Source organism: Podarcis liolepis (genome assembly GCF_965112155.1).
Source record: "Podarcis liolepis genome assembly, chromosome: 5".
Taxonomy (NCBI): Eukaryota; Metazoa; Chordata; class Lepidosauria; order Squamata; family Lacertidae; genus Podarcis; species Podarcis liolepis.
In genome coordinates, this window is record NC_139556.1 from 32,154,705 (window position 1) to 32,172,856 (window position 18,152).

At 41.8% G+C, this 18,152-nt stretch overlaps 1 protein-coding gene across 2 annotated transcripts in view; it reads left to right on the forward strand.

The window, feature by feature from the left end:
• The window catches only part of TET1 (tet methylcytosine dioxygenase 1), an 83,860-nt gene that overhangs the window by 17,224 nt on the left and 48,484 nt on the right, over positions 1-18,152 (forward strand). For both annotated transcript variants that reach the window (XM_083505704.1, XM_083505703.1), the window contains 2 exons: positions 89-2,167; positions 11,499-11,549. In XM_083505704.1, the coding sequence (XP_083361830.1) occupies positions 209-2,167; positions 11,499-11,549 (2,010 nt within the window). In that variant the 5' untranslated portion in view covers positions 89-208. The remainder of the gene's footprint in view (positions 1-88; positions 2,168-11,498; positions 11,550-18,152) is intronic.

Genomic DNA, 18,152 nt, shown 5'->3' on the forward strand with positions numbered 1-18,152 from the left:
GTGCTTTTCAGGGTTCTATGTAACAACAACAACAACAACAATGTAAATATAATCCATAATAATCTTAAACTCCTATCTTCTATTTCAGCTCTGTGCTCTACAAGGACAGTGCAGGTGAATATGCCGGCTTCTGCTGAACTGAAGAACATTTGCAAGACTCCATGATCTTTAAGTCCACTCCTAGTTGCACATCTGCTGCTTGACAGAGATGGCTCGTGATGCCAGATCTTCACGATCAGTTAAAAAGGAAGAGATAAGCAAAAAGAAATCAAGCCCAGTCAAAAAGAAATCTTGCCAAGTAACAAAAGATGCCAAGAAAACTTCTCCAAAAGCAGAAAGTTCAGCAAACTGCAAAAAGCACCTGGAAGAAAAGAATGACGGCAAGAAAAAACCACAGGAAGAGAAACCACCACTGAATGCAACATGCCGATTTCTCAGGAGCAGCGTCACCAAAGCCTTGTCTGGAACACCTTGGATGGATCTAGGGTTAACTGATAATGTCCTGTTGCGTAACCAGCCTCCTTTGAGCTACAATGGCTTTGCCATGACTCTCCGCAGGAAACCGTTTCCCCATAGACTGTTCCAGACGCCAACAATCATGCGAGCAACTAAAGGTGGCCCAGAAAAAAGTGTAGGGAGAAGAGAGAAACCTAAATCAAGAACCTCCTGTGTATTAGGAAGGAAGGAAGCAGAAGAGGCTGGAAAGGATTTAAACCAGGTTGGTGCATTATCTTCTCCCAAGGAGGCAGTGGAGGAGGAGGAGGATCTGTGTGATCCAGAAGGCCACTGCTCTGAATGTGATAGTCAAGCCAAAAAGGGAGAGACACCTTCTGAAGAAGGTATTTCTGCTTCTAATGGTGATGTACCAGGTACCCAAAATCCAGAGATATTAAAGGAGGCATGCCAGTGTACAGAACCTGTGCCCACAGAGCAGGTTCTGAAATATTTGCCTCCGAGTACCTGTGAAGAAAATTTCACTCAACTTGCCCCTGCACATTTTCATCTTGACTCTGCTATTCCTATAAAGGTACATGAAGAGAAAGACTCGGGAGCATTTGTGGAATCACATTCTGAGAGTTGTTTGGATGTGTCTCCTGCCCCCAAACAGAATACCTGTTCACATTCCGATTCCGCATTAAGCCTTTCCTCGGAAACAAACTCAAAGGAACTTGTAGAAAGGTCAGAGTTTTCCACAGAGGCTCACTCCAAAACTACCTGTGATTTGGTGCTAACTGATGGTGATCCTGATGCTGCCATTTTGATTACCTCTGAATTGATCTCGAAATTGCATTTAGATGACCCATGTGTGTTACAAGGGTCTCAGCTCAATCAGGATCCTGAGCCTACCATTCAAGAAGTAGAACCTGCCTCATGCTGCATCTCTGAATCAGAAGGCTGTTTAAAAGATCCAGGCCTTTGTGTGGAATCTCATTTACCAAAGGACTTGGAACTGGAGCTAAGCAGTAAAGCACTTGATTCTTATTTCAACTCCAGACAACTTTATTTAGAATGTGACCAAACAAATGGCACGTTAGCATGTGAACAGGTTTCTAATACCTCTTTGACTAGTTTTATATTGGGAGATCTTGAGCAGACACTTGAAAAGATCGCCGTAGACACTTTCACTTTAGATTCTGGTGCTGTGTCTGTTGCACCCCTCAACCTAGAAAGTACAGCAGATTCCGTTCTGGTAAGCAGCGACACCTTTAAGGAAAGTTTTCCCAACTTGTCTGAAGATGCTAATTCAGGGCCTCCATCAGCTGCTGCAGAGGATACAGATACCAAGACAGTTGTGTTAGATGAATCCATTCCAAAACCTCAGGATCCATTGTTGCAGTTGGAAAGTGGTGGGACTGTTGCAAACTCTGTTCAGGACATCGGGAAATGTGGTGCTAATCTAGTTGTAGTTTCAGAGACTGCCTCCTGTGGGAACCCAACTGGCAGCCTTCCTGTCTCGCTTGCATCTTTGCAACCTGTGCTAGAAAAGAAGAAGCGAAGGCGATGTGGGGTGTGCGAGCCATGTTTGCGGAAAACTAACTGTGAAGAATGCAGCTGTTGCAGGAAACGCAAAACTAGTCACAGGATATGTAAAAAGAGAAAATGTGAAGAACTGAAGAAGCCTCCACTGCCACTGCCGCCCTTAATGCTGCCCTTTGTACCATCAGAGGTAAGGAAAAAGATGATTCATTAAATGTGCATGACGCAGCCTTATTCAGCTTGGTGCTCTCCAGCTGTATTTGAGCATCACCTCCCATCATTCCCAGCCAGCATGGCCAGTGGGCAATAAATGAGGGGAATTATAGACCAATGACATCTGAAGGGCACCATAAAGCCATTAAATAAAAAATAAAAATTACTATGTAACTTAGTTTAAATGTTACTAAATCCTGGCGCTGTTAAAGATGCAGACCTCAGTCCAGGATTGTGTTAAGTGCATTTAGGCCCACTGAAATCAATCAATCCAGTGGAAGTTATTTTTATATAAATACCATACATATGCATGGGAACCAGAAAACAAGTATGACTTTGGACATCTTTTTTTCCATGTTAGTGCATCTCCCATATATGGAAACCTCAAGCATTGTGATTTTTTTTAAAGTGACTGGTTTAATACTAAGTTCTAAGTAGTGCTGAAGGTAGAGACATACTTGTTAGATTTTTGCAGTTCTAATAACAGAGTTCATTCAGAAATACAGTGTTTATGACCAGTAAATTTCATGATATTTTTTTCCTGTTTCCACTGTAATTGCATAGGGTTTGTTTCTTTGTGGGCATTGTGTGTGTAACATTTCAGGGTAGAAAATCACAGCCAGGCTTATAGATCAGAGGGATCATGAGACCATCAACATCCTAGTGGATCTTGCTGCCTTGGTCTAAATTTTTCCCTGTGAATAGAACTGCTGCATTTTTAAAGCTTTGATCTCTCCAAATGCAAACAGCCTCAACTGTGGTTTCTAATCCCTTTTCTTACAAGGAAGTGTAGGACATGCTTCTGGTAGCACAGTAGTGAAAATAGCTATATTCAAGTGGAAAGAGTTAAACCCTTTTTGCAACTGTGGCAGATCAATTGTTGAGTCTGCAGTGAGTTGTGAACTTCTGGTGTCAAACAAGGAATTTTGCCTGTGTGTTGCCTCTCAGGTTTAGCCAGAGGATGGAGCTACAGGAAAGCGCTTCAGTTGCTCTAAAACTATTCCGCTCAGATCATGATGATTTAGAAGCAGATTATGGTTTGCCTCCCTTGAATTGCATATCTTATCTTTCTTTATGCTGCCAGACTCCACTGGATGGTAGATAGCATTCCTTGGGAGTTTTCTTCTCAGCAGGGGATATTCCTTTAAGTTGGGGAGGGTGTTTTAGAACAACAACAATGTAACAGCCAATGTAGGGATCCTGGATCCACTTTAAGACCCTATAAGCGTGGGAGTATATTTTGCATTAATTGTGCATGTTGTTAGAATTCAGTTTTCAATATGCTGTGGAAGAAAGCTGGGGGAAATATCAATTACTCCTTACATTCAAGAACATGGATAATTGAATAAGGTTTGGCAGCAGCATACTGACTTGCTGATTGTGAATGCTTATCATGACTCACATAAAGGTGCAATTAAAATACCAAATTTATGAGTCTTGTGCAGCATTAAGAGAAGCCGGACAATAATGTGGGACAAAGGTTTAACTCATCATTAACTATAAAGTTACATATAGAAGATAAAAGAGCAGCCATCCCTAGAAAAAAGTGTGTGGTTGGGGGAGAAAGGTCCAGATTCAGATGTAATGCAAAGCCATTCTACAGCTTCATTTCTGGCTGCATAGCAGCAGCAGGAATGGGGGTGGAGTACCAGGATGCTTGCTCCTTCACAATAGGAATTATGTGTGAACTTCCCAAAAAAATATTTAAAATTGAAGTGCCAGAGGGGAAAACACAGTGACCTCTACTTTTTTTTTGAACAGCAGCATTGCTATCCTAAATTACATACTGATTCCTCAAAATGGTTTCTGTGATCTATAAACATTACCTTGTTTGAGTCTGGTCTCATTTGGTATCTAGTGTCTAACACAAACAGAAATTATGGCAGATAACCGTTGACATTTTCTTGCAGCACAAGAGAGTCTCAGTTGACAGTTGAATCAAGTTCAGTGCTAAGGCTGGGAATTAAACGGCATGCTTTTTCAGACAAATTAGGGAAAACATGGCACCCTACAATTTTGAGCAAGGCTTTTGAACTTGAGCTGGAAGAAAATTTCTTCGTTGCTTTTTAGTGAATTGATAATGTACTTTTTACAGGCTGCAAAACACAGCAATAATTGCCCAGCAATTTTTGCTTGATACAGTCGAACAAAGGCAAAACAAGGCAAGGGCTGATTTAGGTATAGTGTGTATTATATTCCTCTTTTACACCATGTTGCCCCGTATTCATTTTGTCTTATATTAAATAGATAGTATACATAGTAGCACTAGATCATTTCTTTAGAAAAGTAGGTTTGCAAGTAGAAATTGCTAGGACCATGCTGCAAAATACTTGACACCTTCAAACGATGGCTTCCCAGATGATGCAAACTTGAGGGTAGTTTGCTAAGTTACAGGGGCCAAACAGGAAGAAAAGAGGTGGAGCAAAGAGTCAGGAAGGGCATGGCAGCAACAAGAGCAGAAGCTGACAGCAGCAGGGGCAGAAGTGAGCAGTGCGGCAGAACTAGTGATGGAGAGTCGACCCTCTGGAGTTGTAAGGGCAAAGAGGAAAGCTCTGGATAGGGTGAACCACTGATGAGAAGGGCAGCACCATGTACAGTATATTAGCTGCCATGCCTGTGGTCATCAACAAAGGCCACTTTGGAAGCCCCTGCTTTCTATGGTGATATTTGAAGGATAAGACAATAGCCTAAATCCGTCCTGCTCCATTACACTCACACTTACAGGGTTATCTTGCTGCATCTTAAATAGCTTGGCTTATTATTTTAGTTAGCCTGTGGAGGAGCTGAGTTCTTGCAAAGCGTTGTGCTTTGATCTTGTGGCCAAGCTGTTCCAGCAGTTTATCTTCCTTGTCCTATTTGGCAGTAACATTATTTAGGCAGATAACCCTTGGGGGGGGGGGGGAATAAACACCTTTTGAAGCAAAACTGGTTGGAGCAAAAGCAAGCGACACATGGCTCTTTTGAGTTTGCGTAGAGCAGGGGTCAGCAAACTTTTTCAGCAGGGGACCAGTCCACTGTCCCTCAGACCTTGTGGGGGGCCGGACTATATTGGGGGGGGGAATGAACGAATTCCTGTGCCCCACAAATAAACCAGAGATGCATTTTAAATAAAAGAACACATTCTACTCATGTAAAAACATGCTGATTCCCGGACCTTCTGCGGGCCGGATTTAGAAGGCGATTAGACCGGATTTGGGCCCCCATGGTATAGAGGCTTGATGGCTCCTTTTTCCTGCTAATCTGGTGGAGGAGGAAGGGAGGGCAGTGTTAGAAACTGGGATAGAAATGCTAGGAGCCAAATAGCTCTTGGGACCAGGGTTGTGGGTGCCAAAACAGAATATCTAGTCTCCATTTGTGGGGGGTTGGCAACACTATTTTTTTTTTTTTTGATGAGTATGAACTAGTACACAAATCACATAAGTGACACATGGCTAATACCAAATTTTAAACAGAAATTGCTATTACGTGTTTAATTTGATGTATACAATAAAAATATCGATACCATACTTTTGTTTTCAAAACACACTACTCCTGGCTTCCTCAACCTCGGCCCTCCAGATGTTTTGAGACTACAATTCCCATCATCCCTGACCACTGGTCCTGCTAGCTAGGGATCATGGGAGTTGTAGGTCAAAAACATCTGGAGGACTGAGGTTGAGGAAGCCTGCACTACTCTTTATTGTTAAACTCCTTAACATATTGTCTATCCGTAACATATACTTCGAGGCTTCAAGGCACATATATTTCCATAATCCATGAGTAACAGCCAAGTGCAAATAACGGCACCCAGACCTTTTGAGGTGTTTGCAAATGGAGAATTTTTAGGCGCAAAATGTGCCTGGCGCCCCACTAATTTTGAGCTCTGAGAGAGGGAAAGTCCCCCACACAAATTAGATCTGGAGAATGAGGCTGTATACACCATACATTTAAAGCACATTCACCCCTCCAAGAATTCTGGGAACTGTGGTTTAAGGGTGCTGGGAATTGTAGCTCTGTGAGGGGGTAAACTACAGTTTTAAGGATTCTTTTTTGTGGTCGGAGAGGGGTTGTTTTAACTTTATGATGTGTGTGCAGCCAGAGGCTCTGTGCTGCCAGCTTGTGGACATAGTAGTCTTCCATGCTCTCCATTGTTGCTTGGCCTACATTGCTGCTTTAAAGGGAAGCACTGCCCAGAAAGCAGTGAAGCTGTGTCTGCTGGGTCCCATCTGCACTAGACATTTAAAGCGGTATCACACCACTTTAAACAGCCTTAGTTTCTTCTAAAGAATCTTGGGAACTGTAGTTTGTCAAGCATGTTGTTAGTTTCCTCACAGAGCTGAAGTTCCCTTGTAAGATAGATTGATCATTAAACTATTCTGAGAATTGTAGCTTTCTGAGGAGAATAGGGGATCTCCTAACAACGCTCAGCATCCTTAACAAACTGCAGTTCCCAGGATTCGGGGGGGGGGCAAAGTAGTATTAAACTTCTTTAAATGTATAATGCAGATGGGCCCTCAGACAGCACCTTGAAGCATACGCTGAGCCCACTGGAGTTGAGTGAGAGAACTGGGCCCTCTCTGGCTGTACTGGGGCCAAAGTAGTAGGTTCAGGACCAGATTCTGTCCTTTCAGGCTGGCAAATAACATACTTTTGGATAGTTGGGTGAGGATCCCTGCCAAAACTAAGTGAATGAAGAAAGGCTAAAAACCAGTAAAGGCAGGTGGGCTTTTAATCCAAAGATCAAAAGCAGGCATAAGAATGTAATTGAGTACATAAGCAAGTTCCCTCTTCGCAGGAGCATTGTAGTTGCAATATTATGGGTACTTATGTATTTTTAATTATTGAGCAAAGCAGACATCTGCTAAGGTCATCAGAAAAGAATGGTGGGAGCTAAGACAGGAAGCGATTAAGGCAAGGAGCAAAAAAGGTTTTAGCAGAGGCCAGTTCAAGCAAAGGATGAATTCTAGCTCTTCTGTCAATCTTTTCCCCAGACTAAACATGCCTCCCTTTGATTTCTTCTGACCTCCTCATTGTATAGCAGCTTTGCTTCTTCACCCTTTTCTTTAAGTCTTCTCTCTGCTTTTTTAATGAGCTACCCCCTATTCTCTAACTTCTTTTTCGCTGTCAGTTTCATTTTCTTGGGCACTTCTGGTGTGTGTGTGTGTGTGTGTGTGTGTGTGTGTGCGTGTGCGCACGATTTGTATGTTGAACATAATGCTCTCAGTTTGTATGGCAACAAGTACTTTTCATCTTGAGAATTCTAGACAATTGTATCGGTAAACTCTGTGTCTGGCCAGTACAATGAAGTATATTGTATCATCTTAGCAGAAGTAGAAAATTCTAAGCAAAATAGTCTTCAAAGATATGTTCCTGCTGCAACATGGAAAGTGAGAAATTGAGTATCTTTTCTGCAGTGCTGATATGATCAGCTCCTGGAATGTAGCATAGATAGAGAATTCTTGGCTGATACTCTACACTTAGACTGAATTATGTGTGTCTAAACCTCAAGACTTCCTACTGTTACCTAATTATCTTTCATCTGACAAGCCAACTAGTAGATGCAATGCCAGAAAATGGGTGAAAATTTTTCAGATGCACTTTATGTTCTATTAGATGCAATTTTGTTGAGTCTGCGCATAAATGCAAAAAGAGAACTTACGCAATTGTTGCGTGTGTCAGTGTATACATACGTTTCACATCTGCTTGTTTCTTTTTAAGAAAAACATAGCTTGTGAAGTAGCTCTCTGGGGGGTGGGGGTGGGGGGGAGTTTAAGTAACTCCCAATATGCACTAATTCCCATCCCAGATTCAGAAGCAGCCTGGGGTTAAGACACCTGCTACTTCTCTTCTCCCAAGAGCAAAATAATCTTGCATCATGTACAAAAGATCATGTGCTCGTACTGCAGTCATCCACTATTGCAATTACAATTCTTACTCCAGAAGCCTGCATTGAAAGTATATGAAATTGACCTTTTACAAGTATTAACCACATTGGACTGTTGATGCAGTCACTTTGCATCTAGGGGTAACTAATCTCCTTCTATGCTACAAGTGACATCTTTGTTTCTAGGTGGGATGGAAGTCATCACTCATTTCTGAAGAATGGGAAATGGCAGGTGCTTCCCTTTCGCTCTTGTAATCATAGAGCCCACGTGGTATAGTGGTTAGAGCAGTGCTTCGTAAACTTGGGTCTCGAGCTGCTGTTGGACTACAACTCCCATCATCTCTGACCACTGGTCCTATGAGCTAAGGATGATGGGAGTTGTAGTCCAACATCATCAGGAGACCCAAGTTTGAGAAACACTTGGTCATGAAGCTCACTGGGTGACCTTGAACTAGTTATTGCCTCAGCTGAATTTACCACACAGGGGTGTTGTGGGGATTAAGTGAGAAGATGGAGAACCATGTACACCACCTTAGGCCCCTTGCTGAAAAGGTGGGATACAAATGCAATGAATGAATGACTAAACTGGAGTTGGTAGCCAGTGTGTGTTTGCTGCTAAGAGTACACTGCCTAGGCTTGGAAAGGTCAGTGTGAGTTTAGCATGCCCTGAAGCATCTAGGACAAGAAGAATATAAATACATGGACATTTGTTGTGAACTGATTGAGCTAGATGATATGCATTCATAAAGTAGCTGGGAGAGTTCTATAGTACTTCTATCTTCTCTATTGTACTTTCAAGTGTTTTGAGCACTCCACATGCATCATTTAGCTGGTCCTCATAGCCCAGTGACATCTGGAGAGCCACAGGCTCCAACGCCCATCATCCCTGACCACTGAAGATGCTGGTTGATGGGAGTTGGAGCCACAGGTTCACCACACTTGTTTTACAGTGGCCCTGTAAGGTACATCACTATTATTATTGTCCATGTTGTAGATGGATGAGCTGAGACTGCTGAGAGAGGCTTGTGGAAGGCCACTTAGCCTGTGTACACACCATACATTTAAAGCACATGACTTCCCCCAAAGAATCCTGGGAACTGTCATTTGTTAAAATAGCAACCTTTCCCAGGATTCTGTGAAGCCATGTACTTCAAAGCTGTGGTGTGTACCCTAGTGAGTTTCCTGTGGAGGCAAAACTGGCTGATTTGTAGTCTCTTAGTCACTGTGCTATACGAGCCATACAAGGGGCTTTGCTTACATTGATGGTTTTTAAACTCTTTGCCTTCAAGGAACTTTGTCGACTACAAGTCATCTGTTCAAAAACCCCACTGTGTATCTGTCATGGGACTTTGCAAATTCATAGGGGATTCAGAGAGGGCATGGTCAGGTGCGCAGCCTGCTCACCGTGAGCCAACTGGCCCGGCCTACAGAGCCTCATTATTTCTCACATGAAGTGCCCCCCCACTCCCCTGAGGCTGAGCATTGCATAGGAGGGCTGGTATTGGAGGGCAGCATGTTTGCCTTAACTGATCTTCACATTGAGGAACTTCCAATAAGCTTCTCTGGGACACAATCTAAAGCCCCTTGACTCTCATGATTAGTCACTCCAGGGCAGCAGTGCCATCCGATGACAGGTGGCATTTCTAGAACAGAGAAGATTGAATGGAGGTAAAAGTGGAGGCGGCATTTCACTTTAACTCCCGAAGCCATTTGAGCTGGTTAAACCGTTTCCTCACCCCCTCTCTGTGTAGTTTTCATTTAATGTGAAATATTTGCTCATCAGTAACTCGATTACAAGCTCTAGGTTGGTGGGTTGTTGTTTTTTTGCAGACAGCTTACTCCGTCCTTTAATCTGATTACTGCTGTGAATAAGGACTGACTTCCAACACATTTGTTTGTCTCTTATCTATCTATCTATATGTGTGTGCATATATATATATATATATATATATATATATATATATATAATGAGAACGTGTGTGTGCATGTGCACACACACACACATCAGTAGAAAATGGAGACCCCTGCCAGAATGGTGCCATGACCTTGCCCCCCTCCCCAGTCTTTTGGGATTCAACAAACAAACCTTAGACATGCAAAAGAAAGGATAAAGAAATTAGCACCTTTCTGAGCATACAAGAGGAAGCAATATTCTCTCTCAGTGGCAGTAGGTGGAGGATGACAGCCAGAGCCTCGTCTCTCTCCGCTTTCCTTATCATTAGCTATTAATTGCTGCCGAGGCGTGGCCAAGGGGGGTTGCCGAGGCATTAGCCGCCTCGGAGTCGGTGTCCTCGCATAACCTCCCTCTTAACCAAAAAAAACACCAAAATAGCACTAATATGTAGCCCTCGCCTTATAAAGTCAAAATGCACAATACCTTCCTGGTGAGTGCGTGTGTGCGCAGCGTCCGCAGACTCTCTCCCCCCCCCCCCGGGGCTCAATTGATCCCTCCTCCTCCTCCCTTGCTCTGGATCTCTCCTCTCTGTCTTCTCTTTCGCGTTCAGCTTTAAACCAATCAGTCAGGCAGACCAGGAATTGGGGGGGGGGCGCGTTTGGTGGCTTTGCTTTTCCAGTCATTAAAAATATATAGATAGATAAATAACACACCTCGCTTCCGCCTAGCCCCCCCCCCACCCTCCAGCTTTCCAACCCCTATTTCCACCCCACCCCACCCCACCCCACCCCTCGGCCGGATCCACGGTCGCAGGGAGTCCATGTCGCAGCTTGCGCCCGCCCCTTGTGTCCTCTTGCTCCGAGTAAAAACCCCACATAGGAGACCCTTTGTTTGGGAAGGGCTAGGCAAGGGAAGAAGCGCTTTGGAAGCTCCTGGCCTCGCTTTGCTATTGGCTGGTCCTTTTCTAGAGCCTGGTGGTTGATATTTTTTTTTGTGGTGGATTTTGTGTGTGTGTGTGTGTGTGTGTGTGTGTGTGTGTAATAATATTCGAGAGGCATGCCCAGCACGTCCCCAGTGTTGGCAGGCAGGGCTTGCTGTGCTGCTTTTTGCTGCCGCCGCCGCCGCTGTTCCTTTTAAAAACACCATGATAATAATACTCAAAAAGCAGCGTGAAGTAGTGCTGTACTGTGGAAGGTTCTTCAGCAGAAGGAAGCAAGATGGCTACCTTGTGGGTTTTGCTGTGAAGAATGCAGAGCCTAATTAAACCCGACTCTGAAGGGGGGGAATGTTACTACTATTTTCCCCCCTCCTTCCTCGCTAACCCTCTTTCCCCCCGTTTTCTTTTTGTTTTGATTCCGGTGACTTCAACGCCGAAAGTCTACTCATCAGTTCCTTCTTAAGTTCTGCAGTGAGAGAGAGAGAGAGAAAAGCCCGTATGGTTCTGCTTTAAAGTCTTCTAATGTTACAAGGCGGGTGGGGGGGGCAATGCTTAAAAATAAATATTTGCTTTATTCACAAAGCCTTACTTTGCAATTTGATGTCTTTCTTTAGGTGCTAACTGAAAACAAAAGGCCTCAGAGGAGAAAGCAAAGAGTTCAAAAGGTAATAACGGATCATTTAATTTATTAATAATTACAGAAAAGCAAACCCCATCCTGTCTTACACACTTTTTTTTTTTTGGCTGTGAAATAGGCGGTAGAAGGGTGGAAATTCTAGAAAGTATTAGTTTCCTGATTTTCATATTTAGGGTGAATATTAAAAGCTCATAACATTTTTGTCTTTCCCTCAGTATGATGAAGTGCGTTTTGTAGAGATTTAACTCTTTGTGCACAGAGTTGCAGGATAGAATTTTAAATTACTTGTGATGCACTGAAAATGACTTGTGTCATCCTTGCTTCTTAAAGGCTGCGGTCCTAAACATATTATGATGGAGTCGGTCCTACTGAATTCAATAAGAGTTATTTACGAGTAAATGTGTTTAGAAATTGTGTTGAAAGTGACCCTTTGGTTCTTGGAAGAGGGCTGTCTTCATACAGATATCAGGCTGTGTGTATGTTAACCGTGGAATGATAATATCTGAGTATTAAATGTTGGCTGTTCTTGCATTCCCACCCCACCCCCCATGAATTGCTTCTTGTTTTGTAAAATTGACACATTCAGGTAAATGTGGCCTGCAATTGGTAATTAAAAAAATACTACAGGTATGCATTTTCTTCAGTAAGTGTGTGTTGATCTGAAAATGGTTTTTAAATCGGGCGGCGTTCCATAAGTGTTTTGGTGTGGCGTGGAGCTGCTGAAGCAAAAACCAGGAGGGGGAAAAACCCTAGTGCATATTCGGTGTTTCTTGTGCATATATAAATGGCAACCCTGTTCTCTTCAGTGAGTCAGGGAATTCCTGTACACGTGCAGAGGAAATCCCTGTTTACGATGGGGAATCCCCATCCCATAGTAGAGAATTAGGGCCCCTCCCACACAAGCAGAGTGCTGAATGTCATTGGAGCTTTCCAGAATTCTGGATCATGGCGGATGTGTTTAGTCTCAGGATTCAAAAGTGAAAATGTATTGCGCGTTTATGTTGCCATATTTGTACTGGGGTGTTTGTCTCCAACTCTGACATAGCGGCATGTTCTGTAGTGTGACTGAAGTCCTGGCAAACTTACTAACTCGCTGCTACACCATGCGTTAGCTCCTGTGACCAGGCTTGAAGGTCTGTGGATGTTGTTCTTTTGTGGTAAGAATACTTGGTATGAGTGTAGTAATAGTTAACATGTATTTTGCTGTGTGTGATAGCTTGCAGTTTATTTAGAAACTAGTCATATGGTCCTTAAACGAAGCAGTTGTGTATAAAGATAATTATTTTATAAAAATAAAAACCTATAGACACTTAAAGTAGATTTTAGGAGAAAATTAAGTATCCTTAAAATCTCCACTTTGATAGATTAGGTTGCAATCCTGTTCACACTTATCCAGGAGCACCCAGTGAACCTAGTGGGGTTTGTTCCTGAGCAAATGTGCATGGGATTGTGCTATTTACTTGAATGTGCTATCGTTGGATTTGTGTTTAGGATGCTAAAGTATACTTGAATTGCGTGTGTGGACACACTTGAATTTGAAAAAAAGTATTCATAATTTTATTTGCACTGTGCTTAGCATATTATCTTCCAAGTGCGAGCATTTTATGTCTTTTTTTATTTGGATCTGAAATACATGGTTGATTTCTATGTCATTAGAAATAATGTCATGTTTACAATGCTGTGTGCTTGCAAATTAAATAATCACTTTGTTGGCATTTTTAATTGACAACCCAAAAATTTAGGCTGCAGTCTGGTTTGGACATCAGTTCCATCAAAATCAATGGGTTGTAAATTCAAGTAAATAAGTTTCTTTTTGGATACTGGTTCCAATATGTAAGAAGCAATTGTATTATTATTTTTTACAATGGAGCCAACCAATCAATCTATTGAGCATAGTCTACTGGGATGTTCTTTTGGCATTCATTTAGCTCCATTGTACTCTTGTGTGGCTCTCATTCATTTCTAGCATCATTTATTTATTTATGTTTTTATTTTCAGCTGCTATGGGAAGGCAGCCTTAACAGCAAATAAATAAAGAAAAGCTTTCTAGTGGATTGTCTCAGTTTTACTACATTGAGGATAGTGGCACTTAGCTGACTTTGCTGAAAGGGTGCAATCTAGACTTCACAGGTGTCATTGTGGAGGCCCTCGGGGCACTTGCTGGATTAGAAATTGCACCCAGTTAGTTGCTGATGCTGCCTCTAACCTGGCAGGCACCCAGTGCAAAATTAAAGTACCCAAGACCCCTGGAGCACATTTATTGCTTTTTGTGGACACTTGCCAAGTTGAAAGCAGTATGTTGTGCACATCACTTCCAACATGATGAGCATCCCATGTTAGGTGACAGGGATTCAGGTAGGCACTTGCCTCCAACCTGGGTTGAGGTAGGGAGCTGCAAACTGGCAGGATAGAGTTTTGCTGCAGCCTATAGGCCACCAGTTGGCTTTCCCAGGGCTTCTGTTCCACTGTGCTGTTGATCATTAGTGCTTTCCAGAAGCTGGTTGCTTATTGTATTGGTCTTTCCTTAAATGGGTCAGAAGGTTTAACAGTGGCATTAAGTTTAGATCAATGATTGTGGTGCCCTCCTGTTGTTTTGGAGAGCAACTTCCATCAATCCCAGCCAGCATGGTCAGTGCTCAGGGGAATAGCAGTTCAGCAGCATTGAGAGGGTACCACATTGGCTTCCCCTAATCTAGATAGTTTGATTTGCATCTGTTAATTTTAGAGCAATCTTAAATCAGACCAAGTAGCACTGGGTTCTTTATATTTCATGTTGTTAGATTCTTCTTGTATGAGGGCATGTTACTGTATGTTGCGATTACTCCTAATATTCTGTTTCCCTCCTCCACGTACCTTGGCTTCTCAGCTCTATGTGACATCTTTCTTGCCCTAAAAGATAATTTAATTTTGTTTCCTTACTGTTTTGAGATAAGAACACAGCACATAAGACATTCCCTGCTCTAATCTGATGTCATAGCATGCCTCCTGTTTTTTCTCTCTCATTTGGAAACAGTGTTCGAAATTCCCATTGTTCTAGGTGCATTTTGCGACAGGGAATTTCATTAGCGCAAGCAGCTTCTGAGCTCTGGGCACAGTGCTGCACCTAAAATTTCAAATTAAAAATGCAGAGTGGAAGGAAAGGAGGACCTTTTTCTGCCTCCCCACTTCCAGCTACTCTCTGAAGGCTGGAGAAGAGACCCTCTTAAGAATATTAGGGGGCTGGGCAGGGAAAGGACTAGACCATGTGAATAATGAACATAATATTTTAGTTGCAGTTCATTCATTTTCAACTTTGTATTCTAGTTTTTTTAAAAACGTGCCTAGACACTCCATTGCAGCACCCATAACCTAGGTTCAAGGTGCTATTTAGCTCCTAGCTTTCATATCAGTTTCTAACACTGTTTTGAAATCCATAAGCCCTTGTGTGTATTTAATAATAGATTTTAAATGTCTGTGTTACCCACCAGGCATTAGTATTTTGTTATATAGTGTATTCTTTTAGACTGTGCCTTTTTTGCCAGACATACTTAAGAATCCAATCCTTTGCACACTTTCTTGGGATTTACTGTCATAATATCCAGCTGTCCTTTTCATCCACTTCTGCAGTCATGGTCTGGATATGGTGAGGAGTTGGGATGCATATAATCCTTTATAGTTGTTCAAAGAGGACTAGAGATAGTAGTCATTAAGCATTTTGAACTTCTAAGGCTGCCATTTCCGGGATGGTCATGAGGGAGTAAATCACTTTAAACTCTGAGGGACATACTTCTGAGGAAACATGCATAGGATTATGCTGCCTGAGTATTTATACATTTATCTGGACTGATAAACATAGACAAAGACAGATTGACTTCGTGTTCAATCTGGAGAAAGCTCGGTATATTGAACTCTCATATAAATCTTATCAATTTTAGCCTATAATTCTCAAATTCTTTAATACCTCTGGGATGTAGGCGGGGAGGAAGATAGACCTAACTTCCTCTGGATTGATTCTGTGCAATACATTAGTGGGGATTTAAAAAATGTTCTTCAATGGGATATATGTGGTTGGGTGTTTCTGTTGTGCATGCATATTGTAGGGCAGGTGTAGGCAACCTAAGGCCCGTGAGCCGGATGCAGCCCAATCGCCTTCTCAATCCAGCCCATGGACAGTCTGGGAATCAGCGTGTTTTTACATGAGTAGAATGTGTCCTTTTATTTAAAATGCATCTCTGGGTTATTTGTGGGGCGTAGGAATTCGTTCATTCCCCCCCAAAAATATAGTCCTGCCCACCACATGGTCTGAGGGATGGTGGACTGGCCCACGGTTGAAAAAGGTTGCTGACCCCTGTTGTAGGACATCTTAACTTTTTTAAAAAAGGAAAGTCTGATTTTAAAACTACATATTATATTATCTATCTCAAAAACATGCTGTTCAATTTCTGTTGTTTTAGAGGTGGTCATAGCATGCCACTAGTCATGTTAATGATCTGTGCTGATTATTAGGTGTACCCTGTTTCAGGGTGGGGTTTTTAGGTATTTTTTTTAAAAAACCACTTTAAAAAATCCAAACAAATATGTAATGCTTTCAGACGCAAATGCTTTTTCCTAAATACTCAAAGATAATCAGTTAGCTTGCTTTTGGCAGGTTTCAGACTTTGAGGTATACAGTACAGATAGCTGTGGAATTTTCCCTTCCAAATTTCAAGGGTTATTACCGATTTACACTTTAATGGACTTCACAAATTCTCAATAGTTTATTGGCCACCCTATACAATGCTTCAAATGTAAATTAATAAACCACTAATATATCTCGCAAACATGTAGAAAACGTCTGCTCCTAACAAACCAGTTTGTGGCATTAAGTTGCCATATGTAAAATAGTAAAAGTGATTTTTAAGGAAGTTTACTGTTGGCGACTTAAGGATTTAATGCTTACTGCACCATCCAAAGTTCTCCATAGCACTCAGCAGCTGGTCCATAGCTGAGCTAATGGTGTTCATTTGGCTGTGATACTTGTGTCTGTGAAGGTCCTCTGTTACATTGGAGAACATAGAAGCAAGAAGGTGGAGCAGACAGAGAGGGAACTCAAGAGATTGGAGGATTGAAGGGGAATTTTGTATTGGAAAGAAAATACCATCCATCGTACTGACTAGCCCTTGGCAAGTTTAGAATTAAATCAGTGTTTGGCAGTGGATAATAGATGTGTGAGGATTGGCGATTCCTGTTGAGTAGTGGCAGGTATGGAAGAGATGAGAACAAGCTGTCAGGTCAGAAAGACAATGTAACTAGGAACAGAATCATCATGAAACTAGGTGAAGGTATCATTCTACAATTGCTTATGGGATATAGGTGTCCATGGAGGCAGCACTTCATTTATTAATATACACTGTATAAGAATGCTACCCAGGAGTTGGATTTAGCTTATGCCCTCTAGATAATCTCAAACGATGATTAAACTTCTCCAAGAGGGCTAAGTGAATTGGAGATTCTAAGGAGCAAAGCAGAGGTTTTGGTGTCACACAGTGAATTGGAGGGACGTGAGGTCAAGTGTAGAGATGGTATCTGATTTATGCTGCAGTAAATTAGAGGTTCAAATGAGTTTACAATGTGAATCACTAAAAGCTGTCTCTCTCTGCCCCCCCCATCCTTGAAAGAGTTGCCAGGAGCATACAGAAAAGTTAAACATACATGTTTTGAAAAATATAAAATAGTTACCTTAAGCCCTACAACTGACATTTCCTTCCTACCTTCAAGAACAGTTGAGAAAGTTATCCATCAAATAACCAGTTCACAAAGCGCTACTAGTGATTGCTTCTTAATAGAATTGTGTAACTTAAAATAGGCAGATGGTTATAGAAAGAAAAAGGCATATCTAATAAAGGTTATTTGTTAATTAATAATAATTATTATTATATTTACATGCTGCCCAGCTTGCTGGGTTACTAATTCAATATCTGTGTACAGCTTCAATGAAATCAACCAAAAGTAACATTTACTTCAATACAATGATATGATATGTGTGGCTTATTGCAAAAGCAGCTAATGGCAGAGGCAGTGTATCATCCACCAGTTTTTAAGAGGCACAACAGATGCATAGAAATATGCAATAAAGTACGCTCTGATGTTTGCTTTCCGCATGCTAAGCCATTCTTAGCATTTGGTGTGAAGTCAAGAATCTGCAGTTGGGCACCTTTATTAGGGCCAATTGAGCATCCTAAAATAATGACCAAGCCTTTTCTCAGACCAATATGGCTTCCTTTGCTTAGAATAAGACTAGCTTGTGTTGTGCATCTGATTCATTGATCTACCTAAGTACTTAGCAGGCAGGATTTAAAAACCCAGTTTCTGCCTGGGACAAATTTGTTAAGCCCTTATAGAATGGTGTATTACAGTTCCCTCCTTCAACAAATTGAATGAAATTCTTTGGGATATAACCTGGTATCACTGGTCTTGGGCTTAACTCATATTTTGATATCTGAGCTGATGAAGTTATTGCATTGTTTTAACTTCCCTTAACTTGTGTAATTTCCATATTGGAGTGTTTTCTTTAAAAATGGCTCCACGTGTGAGAAAATGGGTAGTAATGCTGCTGTGTGGATACCTCAGCCTTAAATGTGTGAGTTGGCCCTACATGATGTACAATGTTTTT